Raw genomic sequence first — 15929 nt, 5'->3', positions numbered from 1 at the left:
TTAATACCTACATACATTGGAAGAAGAAAATAAAAAGTAATGTTATATCGAGCATTATAATTTTATTCTTAATATTAATCTTAACAGAGAAATATAAGACAATTCAATACACTGATCATGAATATTTTATAAAATTGCCAGCTATATACATAAATAAGCCGAAACAATAATTTACTAGTTTTAAAGAAAAAAAATGTTAGTTAGGTACATTATATTATATGAATGATCATTATAAAATCGACTGATAACTTCCAGTTCACGAATTTAAAACTGATATGCCTATGACAGACTTTACAGGTAACTATCATAAGTACGGTAAAATTATGCGTCAAATTATTTTTAAAGAAATTCAATATTACTTTTGCGAAACCATGTAAACATTAAATGCAACGCTAAACGCGATGTATGCATTATTATTGATGTAAAATTGACTAGTTTAATTCATTCTTACATTAAAAATACTTTTTCCCATCGGGATTTATTAACTTGTCCTGTTCCCTTATTTTGATATGGGTATAGTACCTAAAGGTGTGTACATAACGGACGCCTTATTATGACATGTAGTCCGTAGCTGGGTCACACTCCCATGGTCTGCGGGCGACCGACTGCCACCCGCATGGGCTATGGGAGTGCCATAAACCAAGACTACGGTAGTGTTGAAACACTGCGAGGACGGAGAGGACGTTCAGATGGCTGGCAGAGTTCGGCGCTCGGCGGGCGTGAGCGCGGGGTGCCACACGTCCACTATGAGTACCAGCCGCGTGCCGGTGCCGTTGTGCCACACCTCGTGCTCGAAGCTGTCGTCGAACATGAACGTCTTGCCCACTTGCCACTGTCTGACAATTGAATAACACGTTTTAGTGAGTCCTCAGATGAAATCATATAGGCTGTTATTAAGATCGTAAAAAAAGTTGTAATTATTCATCTAAAATCAAAAGTGGCCACTTGTTTATCTCACCTGGTTTCCTGATCCACTCTTAAGTATGTATCTTTGGTATTACTGAGACCTAAGTGCATCCGTAAGCGGCAGTTGGTGGGCCCGACATGTGGCCGGACATGGGTGCCTGCCTCCATCGCACTGAACTTCACTTGGCCGCGTCTACAGCCCACCGCGGCTGCTTCCGACCGCACGATCGAACACGTCACAGGTGCCCTCTTACATCTATTGGGAATTTCTTGGCCGCGAACGAATAAGTCCAGTTGCGACCATTCACCTCGCTCTTTGAGACCCTCTTTTTCTTTCTCATACAGAGCTTTTGCAGCTTCTCCTTCCTTCAAAATTTCTTTCCAAGATTTTTCTAAGGCGCGAGCTAACTTAGCATAAGGAGTCTGTTCTATGTTCCACCATGGTTGACTTTTTAGTCGATCTACATTATATAGCGATCGTTGCGCCGGTGATAGAAAGTGGCCAAGTGCCGCTCCACGCTTGTGGACTTCATGGGCTTCTTTGAATCGACCCAGCAAGAGGAGCGAGTCTCCAAGGTGGTAATAAAACCGTGGCTCAGTCGCTGGTCCGACATCGCCCTCCAAAGCTTTTTGGAATGCCTCAACTGCTTCTTCGTTGCGGTTATGTTGAGTTTTCATTACAAAACCATGGTGGGCCAGTGCTACGCGATCGTTGGGCCACTTTTTAAGCGTATCTTTAATGACCTGTTCAGCGAGGTCGGCCCTAAAACATATTGAAGTATATTATTATAACAAAAAACCGGCCAAGTGCGAGTCGGACTCGTGCACGAAGGGTTCCGTAAATTACAGTTAAATCAACCTATCTCAAAAACTATAAGAGATACTTTGATCAAACCAAAAATCGTTGAAAGAGTTAATTAGCATGCATCACCTCTATTTTTTTTAGAATTTTATACCCCGTAGTTATAAAAATAGAGGGGGGGGGACATACTTTTTACGACTTTGAGAGCTGATATCTCAAAAACCGTTCACTTTAAGAAAAATGTTTTTTAGAAAACTTTATATCATTTTAAAAGACCTTTCCATTGATACCCCACACGGGTATGTACATCGAAAAAAAAAATTTCATCCCTCAGTTACATGTATGGGGGGCCCCACCCCCAATTCTTTTTTTTACTATTTAGTGTCATATTTTTGTAGCGGTTCATACAACACATATTCCCATCAAATTTCATCACTGTAGTACTTATAGTTTCCGAGTAAATCGGCTGTGACAGACGGACAGACGGACAGACGGACATGACGAAACTATAAGGGTTCCGTTTTTGCCATTTTGGCTACGGAACCCTAAAAAACGCAAGAACGCAATATAATTTTTTATGGGAAGCTACCTGTTAGCCATGAGGAAAGACACCGTAAGATTATTGTGATAGTCGGGCACGTCAGGAAACCGACGAATGAGCAACCTGTACACAGGTTCCGCACTTAAATAATTACCTGCGAACAGAAATGTGTATTATAATTTTCTATTATTATTTAGGAATATAGGTATGAATATGTATTTATGGAATAAAAATGACCTCTAAATCGTATTCTGTCAAGCGTTCGATGCGCGACCTCGAGCAGCCTGTGGTCGGAGAGGCGTTCGTTCATCTTGAGCAGATGCAGGTAGGCGGTGATGGCGGCGGAGAGCAGGCGGTTGTCGCGGCGCGCCTCGGCCTCGGCGTCGGCGGCGCGCGCCAGCAGCCAGCGCGCGCGCGCACTGCCCGCCAGCGCGCCCGCGCCCGCCAGTCGCCGCGCCCGGCCCCACGCGCCCTCGCACGTTAGTACACGATACACTCACACACGCACACACACAACCGCTCACCCGCCCTCAACACGCACTAACCAGCAAATCACTCGTATTAACATCGATTTGCTTTCTACTTCGTGTTTGCGTTCAGGCAGGTGAGCAACAGTTCCTAGTCTAGGGGAGACGATGTCGTCGGAGGAAGGCGGGGGCAGCCCACGCGGGGTGCGGGCGCGGGATGCAGCCCAACCCTCCGCCGACAACAAGTCCAAAGGAAAATGGCACAACGAGCAAAGTATGATGGATGCGAATTTTGGATGCGAAAATAAAAATAAGTTAGTCGAGCCACTCCTGAAAGTTGATATAATAGTGGTTTGAGAAACGTACAATGAACATTTTGAGGTTGAATTGATTGGAGTATTCAAATATCCTCCTAGGTCTCGATTTCTTATATTGTTGGTGTACCGTTGTGATAACATGGGAAGCGAGCAAAGCCATTATAAGCTTTAAGACAATCAAAAACTCACTCAGTAGCATGCCAGTTAATAACAAATATGGACGTGCATTTTAAAATTAATTAAGAAAATCAAAACACTCGAGGTAATCATAATAACAGAAAATAATGATACACCAACAATTATTTAATAGCTCTATCATTTCTATTCTGAATTTATTAACAAGGCAACTCGATATTCCTAATACAACACCCTTGCTGTGTGAAGGATCATAACATTGAAATTCCGAAAGTGTGTTTGTTTGTCAAGCTTTTAGGCAAAACTCTGACTTGATTTAGACGATTTTTGAGATAGATGTGATGTGACAGACGGTTATTAGACTTATTTTGTTTTGGAGAGCAGTTACCCCGGGCGTGGAAAACAGCTCTATCTCAAATAAATATGAATAATATTATATATTTGAAGAGATTTTAAAGAAAAAATAACTTGTAAGTGCTTACTTGGCGTAGCTCTTCCTCCGCTTGGTCGAGTTGTTGACGCCAGTACTGATCACTGGGCTCTCCCGGCCAGTCGTCCTCTATACTGTTCCCACCATCCTCTGCAAATTGCGCATACAAGAATTAAAAAATAAATAAAAAAGATGAAAAATAAAAACAACTTTGTTATGCGGAGCAGTTTATAGACAGTTGTCCGGATCTAGGGCGTAGGGAATAGATGAACGTTAACTAAATCTGAGTCGGTCAATGTAATTACTAAGTTTTAGATCTATTCAGAATCTGCAATGACATATGACACCTATGTTACATACTTAAATATAATTCTACATAGGGTATGTAGAACCAGATGTTCATGGCAATTAAATCTGAAATGAACACCGAACCTAAAATATGAAAGCACAAAACAAATATAAGTATATTAATGAATAATTCATATCCACTCACGTTACAGTTAGTCATGCCAGGGAGGGTTAATAAGTTAAGTGATGAAGCCAACTGCGAGTCTACGCGAGCAAGCGGACACAGGCATACAGTCGTGTTTACTGGGTTTTGGTCCGAATCGCTCCGGTTCGGGCAGACGCCCGTATTTAGCCTCCAGCCGGCTGAGAAGCTCTGCATCATCTACGTCTGATATTTCCTCCTCTTCATCGTCTTCTTCTTCATATTCCTCCTCAAGCTGCTCATTATCGATTATTTCCACGTCATCGGGTACATCGTCGTCAGGCGTTGGTTTAGTCTCCGCCGAATTTTGTGGAGTTGGAGCTGCTTTCTTCGGAGGCTCCTTTACTTCTTCAACAATTTCCTCTTCCTCCTCAACTTCTTCGTCTTCTTCTTCGTCGCTGTACAGTTCTTTATCTTTCGTGATTCCTTTTGCGCTAACTTCCTGTGGATTATTGGTTGTCGTTTATAAAGAACATTTATTGATCAATAAATGATTTAGAATATCGATTACAATCTTACCTTGGCTCCTATTGGCCCTTCTTCGTTTTCTTCTTCTTCCTCCTCTACTACCTCTTCTTCAATTTCTTCCTTTGGAGGTGGAGCAGTTTTAATAACAGAAGCAATCTTTTCAGCTAGATTTTCTTCCTCAACTGGTTGGGAAGTTTCCTCTTCTTCATCAATTGCTGCAGTCACGTAAAACAACTAATTAACTTATGGTTCGAGGAAAACTGGCGTATTTACGTTATGTCTGTAATAAATATTTCCTACCAGCTGCGGCTTCTTCAGATATGAGAGTCATTCGACGGTCCCTCACAGGCGTTTCTTCCCTAATATCGTGCTCTTCACTTGCTGATGCATCTGTTACGAAAATTGCAGTTCAATTGCGTTGGATTGTACAGATTGAATTGATAGGTCTACATCTTCCTACGCTAAATGTGGGTGTGTATGGGATATAATCTTTGCCAATTTATCAATGTCTCATATGCGAATTAAACTATACGTTAACTTTATTGGAATATTTCCAAATCCCTAAATACATAGGTATCACAATTGAATAAAATTGTTAGAAACTATTCATTTCCAATTATATCTACTTATAAAAGTTATTCTAAGATTCAACTCTAACGACTGTTTTATTGAGTCTCATTGAAAAGAGAATAGGAATCAACTTTTTAGATTAAAACTATATTTATGCAAAATGATAATTAAGAGAAAGTGGATTGAATTAACTTCAAGAAGTATATAGTTTGTACAGCTACTATTCCACTTCCGTCCTGACACATATCCTCCTTAAACCAAATTGTTTTTAAAATTAATGCTTGCCTATGCTTAACAATGAAATTCGGAACTCAGATGGAGCAGTAGCGTGAGTGAGTGTAGAGCTAAAACCCGGTTACCATAGACAAGAAACTATTCGCATAACTTGTTTTTTATATAAGTCTTATTATATAAATGTCAAAAAGTTATCATCCATAAGCTAAAAGTATGGTTTCTAATGAGAAAGTAATGAATGGTACGCACCGCGCCGGGCAGTGGCTCGACGCACGACGGCGTGGGTGGCCAACAGCAACGCGCCGCCCACGCCCAGCTTCAGCCACACTGCAACACACGCGCCACACGCGTTACCGTTGCGTACACCTCACAAACACCACGGTCATAGATGCGCGCACTGATGACTTTACGTCTGGTTACTAATTAAATTTTGACAGGTCACTAAGGTTTTGCAATGCCAAAATCGCTTAAATTGGGCGAAGCGGGCTAACTAACAATGCTATGTAGCTTTTTTTGTAGACCGTGCGCAACGAACCATTCAGACTCGTGTAGTCGGCAGTTTTAGTCTTCTATAGCTGAAATGCGAAAGCATGGACCCAAGAGGACAGCTGCCTGTCCCGATCCGAACTCAATAACGATTGAAACGCGGTGAAACTGAAAGTCACCAGTGCACTCTTCGAAAAGCTCTATTTCACCGTAATCGTATGCATTTTCGACGACGTACAGACGTTAAGTCCGCGCGTAATGTTTGTGCTGAAGGTGTACCTAGTAAACCTTTTTTGTACAGATTACAATGTTTTGAAAAACACTTGGTTATGTTGCGTTAAATGAACTTGCCAAAGCAATTCCTGCTTTAACTAATTTAAACAAAACCTTCGTCCAAGGCAAATGCAAAGACTGTTTTTAACGTCACATCAAGAGATTTCTTACACATATTGAAGTTAATCATGGATATAATCAATGGTCATATCAATCTGTCGCCCGTCTACACGACATCCTCAATTATAATTTATTTAATAGCAAGAACAATGAATACGCTTTGTCATTTGGGTCGCATACATTTAAAGCTTAACATGCCAAATAGTCCTTTGTCTCGCATAAAGTCTTAGGAAACAAAAATAGCGCGTCCGTAATGAGGACTTCGAGAGAATCTATTTTCGATGTAGGCTAATTGCAAAAGCCCTTTCCGCGTTAACATAGACAAGATAATACAGTTTAGCGATTTACAAGTGATCCTAGAGTAGGTAAGCTAAGGCGATCATTATTGTTATTAATCGAACATGAACAAAATTAAGTGTATGAAAATTTACAAAGATAAAGATGAAATTAATTCAGCAAAATTAGGTACACGTGAGTGTCAGTGGAAGAGTTAACAATTAGGTTGTTGTTCTAATGTAATTTGTAATTGTAAATTCAAAAGTAATAATTCTAATGCCAACTATTAGGGACCTATGCAGATATGTATGAGATTTCTGTATGAGGTATATAACTATAAAAAAAAAACACGAATGATCTAAAATGGGCCCGAAAAGTAAGTTTTCGTAACAATGCTGTTTAAAACAAATATTTTATCCAATAATACATTACAATCGGTGCAACAAAAGAAAACAACAAATTCCGAAAAAAAGAAAAACCTGTGTTGAAAATTAAAAGGAAAAGAAATCAAATACTTAGCTCACTAAAGCAAATGGGTCAAAATAAAAGAAATTAATTTCCACAACATTTATTTTTACATAGTTTTATGAAATAAAAACTATATCAATTGTTAGATCTGTTATCAAAACCAAAACCGATGTCTTAAGCAGAATGGAATTTCAATATTACGGTGTTAATGGGAACTATTTTATTTATGTTACGAATTATTAGCGAAACAAGCCCGTAATAAGCTGGTAGGTTAAGGTTTTATTATTGGCATGCAAATTATTACAATTATATGAAATAACTCACTGTGAGAAGCTTGTTCCTGTTCACGTCTTAGCTCTTCTTGCTGTTTCTCGTATTCTTCTTCTTCGGCCAAAGTATCAGCAGGCTTGACGATAGGTGTTTCTTCTTCAACCTGATCAATATTGAGCATATTTATTTACCCCCATTTTTTTAAAAAAGCAGTTCGAATAAATAAATTATTGAAGTTTTAAAATGTTGTACAAAACACAGCTCCAGCTTATTTGTCAGTCAAAAGTACTAACCAGCCTGATGGCAACTTAACTTTCTAAAGATACAGTATTTCATTCAAAACAAACCAGACCAATATGTTTGTATATCAATTACCAGTTTTGACAACATCTTTACCAATGACGAAAGACGGTTTTTTTTTGTAAATTACCAATTTCGATTTTCTCATCATCATCAGCCTATCGCAGTCCACTGCTGGACATAGGCCTCTCCAAGTGCACGCCACTGAGATCTATTTTCGGCTTCTCGCATCCAGCTCCTGCCAGCCGTCTTGCGCAAGTCATCACTCCACCGTGCCTGAGGACGTCCTACACTACGTTTGCCGAGGCGTGGTCTCCACTCTAGAACTCGTTTACCCCAACGGTTATCGGTTCTTCGGCTAATATGGCCAGCCCACTGCCACTTCAGCTTGCTGATTCGGTAGGCTATGTCGATGACCTTGGTTCTCTGACGGATTACCTCATTTCTGATGCGATCCCTCAGAGAAACGCCGAGCATAGCTCTTTCCATAGCCCGCTGAGCGACTTTGAACTTGTGGACCAGCCGTACCGTCAGTGTCCACGTTTCGGCTCCGTAAGTCATGACAGGTAGGACGCACTGATTGAAGACTTTTGTCTTTAGGCACTGTGGGATCGACGATGTTAGGACTCGACGTAGCTTCCCAAATGCAGCCCAACCCAACTGAATTCTCCTATTCACCTCGTCCTCAAAGTTGTTTCTACCTAACTGCAATGTCTGCCCGAGGTATACATATTTCCGAACAACTTCGAGAACGGCGCCGTGTATCGCAATCGGTTCCGGTAGAACATGTTCATTGAACATGACCTTGGTTTTGTCCAAGTTCATCCGTAGGCCGATGCGTAGAGAAGATTCAGCCAGGTCGTTCAGCATCTGTTGTAGGTCCTGCAGCGTTTCCGCCATGATGACGATATCGTCAGCAAATCTCAAGTGAGAGATGTGTTCGCCATTGATGTTGATGCCGCGTCCTTTCCAGTTCAGCGTCTTGAACATATCCTCCATTGCATTAGTGAACAGTTTCGGGGAAATAACATCCCCTTGTCTCACTCCTCGATGCAACGGTATGGGCCTTGTTTGCTGATTCTGTACTTGGACGGACATTGTAGCGGCTTCGTAAAGACATCTCATCACTTGGATGTATCGCCAATCTACTTGACAACGCTGCAGGGACTCCAGAACAGACCAGATTTCAACCGAGTCAAAGGCCTTCTCATAGTCCACAAATGCTAGACACAGGGGCTGATTATACTCTTCGGTCTTCTGTATAATCTGCCGCACTGTGTGGATGTGGTCTATGGTGCCGTATCCGCTCCGAAACCCAGCCTGCTCCGGTGGTTGGAATTCGTCGAGTCTTCGCGCAAGTCGGTTCGTGATCACTCTTGAGAACAGCTTATATACGTGGCTTAGGAGGGAAATGGGTCGATAGTTCTTCAGCTGGGTTTTGTCTCCCTTTTTGAAGAACAGGACGACAACACTCCTACTCCACGCCTCTGGAGTTCTCCCTTCAAACAGGACGGCATTAAAAAGCTTCTGGAGCTCCCCCAGTACGGGCTTACCTCCTGCTTTTAAAAGCTCTGTTGTAATGCCATCCTCGCCAGGGGCTTTTCCATTTTTGAGCTGTCTCAGAGCGATCTCGATTTCGCCACTGCTGACTTCTGGCAGATCTTCGGTGAAATGGCGTGTTAATGTGGCTCTAGAATCCTCATTTCCGGGATCAGGTCGAGATGCATGCGATGCGTATAACCGGCCATAGAAATTTTCCACTTCCGAAAGGACTGCCGGCACCGAAGAAACGACTTCTCCACTTGTTGTGGTCAGCTTCGTCAAGTGGCTTCTTCCAAGAGATTGTACGAACACCTTTGACCCCCGATTCAGCTCAATTGCTCTTTCAATGGCAAGAGTATTGGAGCACCGGAGGTCGCGTCGTACGTGCTTGTTGATCTCTTGGTTTAGAGCCCGCTTAGCTGACGAAGTGACAGGCGGGTTTTCACGTCGTTTCTTCATAAGCCCTAATGTCTCTTCCGAAAGCTTTGATTTCTTGCCCTTACGCTGCATGTTACAGAATCGCGAACCTTCCTCCCTGAGGATCCGAACCACATATTCATGGTTCTGGTTAACGTCTGTTGTGGTTTCCACGGCGGCAAATCGGTTCTCCAGATTTGACTGGAACGTTTCAGATCCTGTCATGGTTTGGAGCAGTGTTGGTCGGAGCCTGGCCTTCACCAGACGGAAACGTTCGGCCTTGAAGTTGATATTCAGAGAGCCTCGGACAAGTCGGTGATCGCTCCCGGTATTAAACCTATTGATCACGGAGACGTCTCTGAATATGTGCTTCTTGTTCGTCATGATGAAGTCAATCTCATTTTTAGTCATAGTGTCGGGGCTTTGCCACGTCCACTTCCTTTGGGGCTGCTTTTTGAAAAAGGAGTTCATCAAAAAGAGCCCCTCGCGTTCGAGGAAGTTGACGAGCATTTGCCCCCTATGATTCCTGCTTCCAAATCCATGGGATCCTACTGCCGATTCGCCGCAAATCTGTACTCCCACTTTAGCGTTAAAGTCCCCCATGACAACGGTGTAATGGGTCTTTGTAGTGAAGTGGAGGGCCCTTGATATATCATCAAACATATCCTCCACTTCATCGTCTGAATGTGTCGAGGTCGGTGCGTACACTTGCACTACCTTGAGGCTATACCTGTCGGTGAGCTTTATGATAAGGTACGCTACCCTGTTCGACACACTAGACACCTCCACAACGTTATCAGCTAGGGACTTATTTACCAGAAACCCAACGCCACCTTGGGATTGTTGGTCTCCCTCTCGGAAGTACATTAGGTGACCTGATTCGAGGGTTATGGTGTCCTCCCCCTCTCTTCGAACTTCACATAACCCTAATATATGCCACCTAATCTTCCCAAGTTCCACCTCGAGTTGCGCCAGATGCGAGTCAAGCCGCAGCGTGCGGCCGTTGTACGTCGCAAGAGTAAGTTGTGTTTGGTGGCCTCCCGTAACCCGGAGATTCTTCGCACCCCCTGTCCCGCCGTAACCACGGTCGCCACCGTGACCGGGAATAGCGGGACTGCCGGGAACTAGGGGCCGTGGCTTTTTCGTTCTGCACATTGAGGAATTTAGCCTACTGCTATCACGCTGGCCAGACGGGTTGATAGAGGGTTTTTTTCGAGTTTTCCTTCTCTCGCACGGTGTTCGGTGCATTTTTGACTCCATTAGTCGACTTCTACGACACCCACTGGAAGAAGGGGGTAGCGACACATGTATTCTTAAGCCGTCGCTACACGGCAAATCGACTCTAATTTCGATTTTCTATCGACCTAAAACTCTAACCGTCTTACCACAAAAACTTTTTAACGTCAGTTTAAGACTTGTCTAAAAAAATGTCAAATTATGACGTTGACATATGGTTCATTTTGGAGCCACATTTTTTTTAGACAAGTGTAAAACAGTGGTTAAAGTTTTTGTAGTAAGACCGTAACAGATTATAATTTACCTCAACTAAAGGTTTTCCTTTCGGCGCAACTATTGGTTCGATCTCAGGCAGTGCGTCGTCAATATCGTCAGGTTCCAAAAACTCTTCGTCCTCCGTAGCACCATCATCAGCATCTGCGTCGTCCTCTTGAGCTATTTCGTTTGAGATTTCTGAAATGTTTGTTAATATTTTACAACTTTTGACAACAGAATTAGACTTACCGTCAGTTGCACAAAGCTCCATTAAAGTTAAAGCTTAATTAAATCAATTGCTACAAAGAAAGAAAGAGACAAAGAAAAAAGACAAAGAAAGAGGCAGCAATAGATTTAAAGAAGCTTTAACTTGAATGGGGCTTTGTGCAACTGACGGTTAGTTTTTAATAGTTTAAGATTTCTGAGATACAAATTGACAAACATCGTTTTGACATAAATGCTAAATTCATGCATTAAAGTTTTTCGATTTATCTACCTTCACCAGCGTCAAGAGGGAACTATTTACCTCACCAAGACAGGAGGGGATCAAAAGCCTATATTATGTCCATCTGCTTGTTCTAAGCTCCTCGAACTTTTAACCAAATCAGTTCAACGGTTTTTGAGTTATATTACACTATTAATGCACACTAGTTTATACAGGCTTTGTTTAGCTTATTGAGGTTTAAAATGATTTTTAAATGAATTGCTTAATAAATCACCTTCGCTTTTATCGTCATCATCAAGTTCGGGTGCGGGCAGTTCCTCAGATAAATCATCATCAGAAACTTCCTTCTCCAGTCTCTCTACTTCTACCTCTAAATCTTCTTCTTCATCCTCGTGTTCTTCTTCTTCGTCCTGTAATATTTTATCATAGTCATCCTCTATGCTAAATTACTTATTTTTATAATCACACCTATAGTAGTCTACAAATCACTGTACTGAATGAGAAATGTAGACAACAAGCGTAATACATTGATTGGTGCTTATGTCTGAATAATACAACTTGATATTAAAACAACATTGCATTTAAAAGTTTAAATGTGTTTGACTATATAGTGCATACATGCACATCTTTTTTATCCATGCTGAAAAATCATATCTAGCCATAATATTAAACATTCAAATATCAGTGTTTCAATAATCAATTTTTTATACTGGTAATGTAATAAAATTGCCAAAAAATTCATATTAACTCAATTCGCGAACATAGTATGTTAAGATTCAACAAAACTAAATTCACAATAATAAGCCATACCACAATGTAGTTTTATTTCGATAATGTTATTGATAGCGACTCTTTTTATTGTTAGATTTAATAAAATATTAATCTCATTAATTAATTTAATAAACGCACTAGATCATTGGTGTCTTAAATTAAAATTTTAAAAACAAAAGCTTGAAGATGTTAGTGCCAATCAAAATGAATCAATCTTTTACTGTTGCCAAGCATCACACTTTGCACCTCATTTTCACGCGATTCATTGTCATCCTGATTATTTTCGTCACTGTTTTCTTCATCAGCTCCGTCGTCATTGTGTTCAATACTATCATTTCTTTCATCATCTTCACCTGTATCGTTTTCGTCTACCCTTTGTAGGTCGTCATCATCATCGTTATTTTTATTGTCTTCACCACTATCCTCATACTTTCCATAGCCTTGTCCTATTTTATCATCATCATCCTGTTGAAAGTTGTAATGAATACAAGAACTGGACAATCAAATTTCGAATTTTTACCACAAAAGCAATTCAGGACAATAAAATTATATAGACCTCATTTGATTTGTCAAAACTTCTTTCTTCACTGTTGTCATCATCTTGTTGGTCAAGTTCTGCATTTTCTTCATCAGCGTCTTCATTATCATGATCGCCGTCTTCACCATCATCATCATCATCATCTCCATCATGTTCTTGACCATCTTCGTCATCGTCAAGTTCATTGGAATTTTCATCTTCATCATTGTCTTCACGCTCGTCATTTTCGTCATCTTGCGCAGAATCTTCGTCATCTTGTTCCGCATGTTCGTCATCATCATCACCATCGTCATGTTCATCGTCATCATCATCATCACCATCGTCATGGTCATCATCCTCATTATCATGATCATCATCCTCATCATCATGATCTATTTCTTCTGGACTATGATTATCAATATCTTCTTCATCATCATCCTAGGTCATAATCTTAGTAAAAACATTGCTATACATAAAAAAATATAAATGCTACGTTTTTGGAAAAATAGTATGAATATTGAATACTTACAGAAGTTTATGCAATAGATCCACTATGCTAAGACTGTGGAACTTGGTAAATATAAGGGCTGATGTTTATAAAATGATATTGCAGTCAATTGTCATTCCTTGTTGTATTATGTATGTATTTTATGTTTATGTATCTTATCATTGTATTTGGGTCTACTTACATGATGCTTTAGTTCTAGTGTGTGTTCGTCATGGTGGTCATCTTCCGGTGCATCTTCAAGCCAACCTTCTAATATTCCTGAGTATTGAGACTCCACAGAATTCGCTTCCACTGTAAAGTGGAAAATAATGAATGGTTAAAAATTTTGACCATTGTTTTAAAGTTATACAATGTTGAAAATGTTTAAATAGTGCAAAAATGATTTTGAACTGCAAGTGTGGAATAATGGGAACAGTTATGTGTTACATTGTCAGTCTAAAATTAGTTTAAGAACTACTTTTACTGATGGATTTCTTTGTCATATCCTAGAAAAAAAAATAGCTTAACTCTGTTAAAGTTTACTCACATTCTGTAAGACCTCTGTTTTCCAATATAATCAGTCCAATTAGAGTTACGAGCACAGCGAGTAATGAGAAGAATATAATCTTAGCACACCAATGTCCACCAGTTCCATGTTCATTGGGAGAATGCATAAACACATCGCCTTCACCAAGCGCCGCAGCCGTACCACGAGGTGCTTCGTCTACGCCTAACTCATCTGAAACGCAAATAAAGGAGCGATGATCCAATAAAACCTCATTGGTATGCAGAACACATATTAAACCTTTACTAGATATTTCTTACCTTTCTTCCTCTTCTTATCCTTACGTTTCCTTGGCTGCACGTCCCCTGACATGGTTCACAAAGACTGGCGCTCCCGAGGCGACAGAGATCCACTTTATTGTTTCATAACCCTGAGTAAACAATGAACATAAAGACTTGCATATAATATATTATGACACGCGTTATACAAGTATCCAAATGCGCAATTTTCATGAATAAAGAAAATGAATGGCGCACGATGAAATGTTAAAATAACCTACGTACAAAACTATGTAATGTACCACCGCAGCTTTCTTCAATTTATTTTAGATTTTAACCTAAAAATAACCGGCAAAAACAGCTGAGGAGGGAGACAGGGATAGACGAGAAGTTTACTTAGTTTAGAAATTATTTCACGTAACTTATGCACGATAAAGTTTAAATGATTATTTTAACAGATAATAATCCGTTTGGGAAAAATGAAAACGAGTTCATTACGTAACCACTTACTTTACACGTATTTTAATGCTAAATTAATAATGTTCCGATTTAGTTTATCAACAATTTTAAAAGAATAACATTGAAATATACTTTTGAGTTTCAGCACGATATCACATATTTCAATTTTGATTGACGTAGATGACGTTTCTTAGGTTTGGTTTCCGCTCTGTCAACCGAAAGTTTTTCTGTTTTGAAGAAAGTGTGTAAATAAATGTAAATAAAGAAGAGTTATGATGAGAGTGTGCGTTTAGTGATTTCTATTCATACTTATTTTTTTGTCAGTGGGAAATTAGCTAGGCTATTCATATTCCTTGTATTATAGAAACCTCTTGCGCTGATATTGAAAACAAGTAGATCAAAATGACTGAAGTTATAACTTTATACGATGGTTACTCGGTAATGACTGGAAAAGATAGGATGTCTGCAAATTGCAGTTGTACTCTGGTAAAAGGAGTCAATAACATAGTTGTAGACACAATGACGGCTTGGGATTCACAGAAAATAATTTCCGGTAAATAAACCTTCTATTTACCCGAGTGTAAACATGAAAAAGTATAACTATCTAAAATTTATGTTTCTTTCTTTCGCAGCATTAGACAGAAATAACGTGAAACCAGAAAATATAAACTATGTTGTTTCAACTCATGGTCATTCAGACCATATAGGTAACAACAACCTGTTTTTGATGGCAAAACACATAGTTGGGTTCAGTGTTTCATTTCAAGATGAATACCACATGCATCCTTTTGATAAAGGTACCTTGAAAACCTTATTATGTTACACAAATATTGTACAATGTCTGTAACAAAATGTATATTTTCCACGTTTCAGGTGAAGATTTCAAAATAGATGAAAATGTGAAAGTAATCCCAACTCCTGGCCATACGTTATCTGACGTTACTGTGATTGTAACATCTAAACCATCAGGAACCATAGCCATTGCTGGTAAAAATTAATGACTTAGTAAGAATCAACCATATTTTCCCCTATTTTTTATATTTAATAAATATTAATTTTTCTCAGGAGATCTATTTGAAAGATTTGAAGATATTGAAAATCCAAACATATGGCTGGAAGCAGGAAGTGAGGACCCAGTGCAACAAATGAAGAACAGGTCAAAAGTTGCTGATTTAGCAGACTGGATTATTCCTGGACATGGTCCTAAGTTTCAAGTCACTGAACAAATTAAACAAACACTTCAGAAACAAGTTGGTCCGGAAACTCCTTCATAAGATCAAAACTTTTAGGCTAAGGCTTTAATTTTTATATTTTTGTTGAGATAATAAAAACTGCTTTGCAATTATTTTAGGATTTTTCTTGGTAACACTTATCATTATTTGAATAGGGTCTCAAGTATTTAAATAGTACAAAAACAAATAGAATGTTGATTTGTACATAAATATAAATAAATACTATTATACT

The 15929-nt window shown here is 39.7% G+C and overlaps 2 protein-coding genes across 4 annotated transcripts; one reads left to right on the top strand and one right to left on the bottom strand.

Moving 5' to 3' along the window:
* Positions 1 to 45: 45 nt before the first annotated feature.
* On the bottom strand, positions 46 to 14445 carry LOC124634985 (aspartyl/asparaginyl beta-hydroxylase). 3 transcript variants are annotated; one of them, XM_047170705.1, is made up of 18 exons: positions 14292 to 14445; positions 14049 to 14158; positions 13771 to 13962; positions 13426 to 13535; positions 12776 to 13174; positions 12466 to 12684; positions 11723 to 11858; positions 11053 to 11201; positions 7308 to 7416; positions 5610 to 5687; positions 4857 to 4946; positions 4608 to 4771; positions 4191 to 4530; positions 3651 to 3748; positions 2487 to 2721; positions 2298 to 2403; positions 959 to 1669; positions 46 to 836 (listed from the first exon to the last, which is right to left on the bottom strand). In XM_047170705.1, the coding sequence occupies exons 2-18, from the start codon at positions 14098 to 14100 to the stop codon at positions 686 to 688; spliced, it is 3339 nt and encodes a 1112-aa protein (XP_047026661.1). In that variant the 5' UTR covers positions 14101 to 14158; positions 14292 to 14445; the 3' UTR covers positions 46 to 685. The 3 variants fall into 3 exon arrangements, with proteins under 3 accessions (XP_047026661.1, XP_047026670.1, XP_047026679.1); XM_047170714.1 differs by having other exon boundaries at positions 14288 to 14306; XM_047170723.1 differs by lacking the exons at positions 12466 to 12684; positions 12776 to 13174.
* Positions 14446 to 14650: 205 nt separating this feature from the next.
* Positions 14651 to 15810, top strand: LOC124635021 (metallo-beta-lactamase domain-containing protein 1). The gene is made up of 4 exons (XM_047170764.1): positions 14651 to 15018; positions 15098 to 15262; positions 15339 to 15452; positions 15531 to 15810. The coding sequence occupies exons 1-4, from the start codon at positions 14868 to 14870 to the stop codon at positions 15737 to 15739; spliced, it is 639 nt and encodes a 212-aa protein (XP_047026720.1). The 5' UTR covers positions 14651 to 14867; the 3' UTR covers positions 15740 to 15810.
* Positions 15811 to 15929: the final 119 nt, after the last annotated feature.

Source organism: Helicoverpa zea, chromosome 1, assembly GCF_022581195.2.
Source record: "Helicoverpa zea isolate HzStark_Cry1AcR chromosome 1, ilHelZeax1.1, whole genome shotgun sequence".
NCBI lineage: Eukaryota > Metazoa > Arthropoda > Insecta > Lepidoptera > Noctuidae > Helicoverpa > Helicoverpa zea.
Note: the sequence above shows the minus strand (reverse complement) of the source record. Positions and strands in the feature narration are given on the sequence as shown.

Coding starts and splice junctions, on each gene's coding strand:
- LOC124634985 (XM_047170705.1), bottom strand. CDS start 14,100: ATGTCAGGGGACGTGCAGCCAAGGAAACGTAAGGATAAGAAGAGGAAG. Junction 12,685..12,775: donor GTTTTGACAAATCAAATGAG/GTCTATATAATT, acceptor AACTTTCAACAG/GATGATGATGATAAAATAGG. Junction 7,417..11,052: donor AAGGAAAACCTTTAGTTGAG/GTAAATTATAAT, acceptor AATATTGATCAG/GTTGAAGAAGAAACACCTAT.
- LOC124635021 (XM_047170764.1), top strand. CDS start 14,868: ATGACTGAAGTTATAACTTTATACGATGGTTACTCGGTAATGACTGGA. Junction 15,263..15,338: donor CATGCATCCTTTTGATAAAG/GTACCTTGAAAA, acceptor TCCACGTTTCAG/GTGAAGATTTCAAAATAGAT. Junction 15,453..15,530: donor AGGAACCATAGCCATTGCTG/GTAAAAATTAAT, acceptor AATTTTTCTCAG/GAGATCTATTTGAAAGATTT.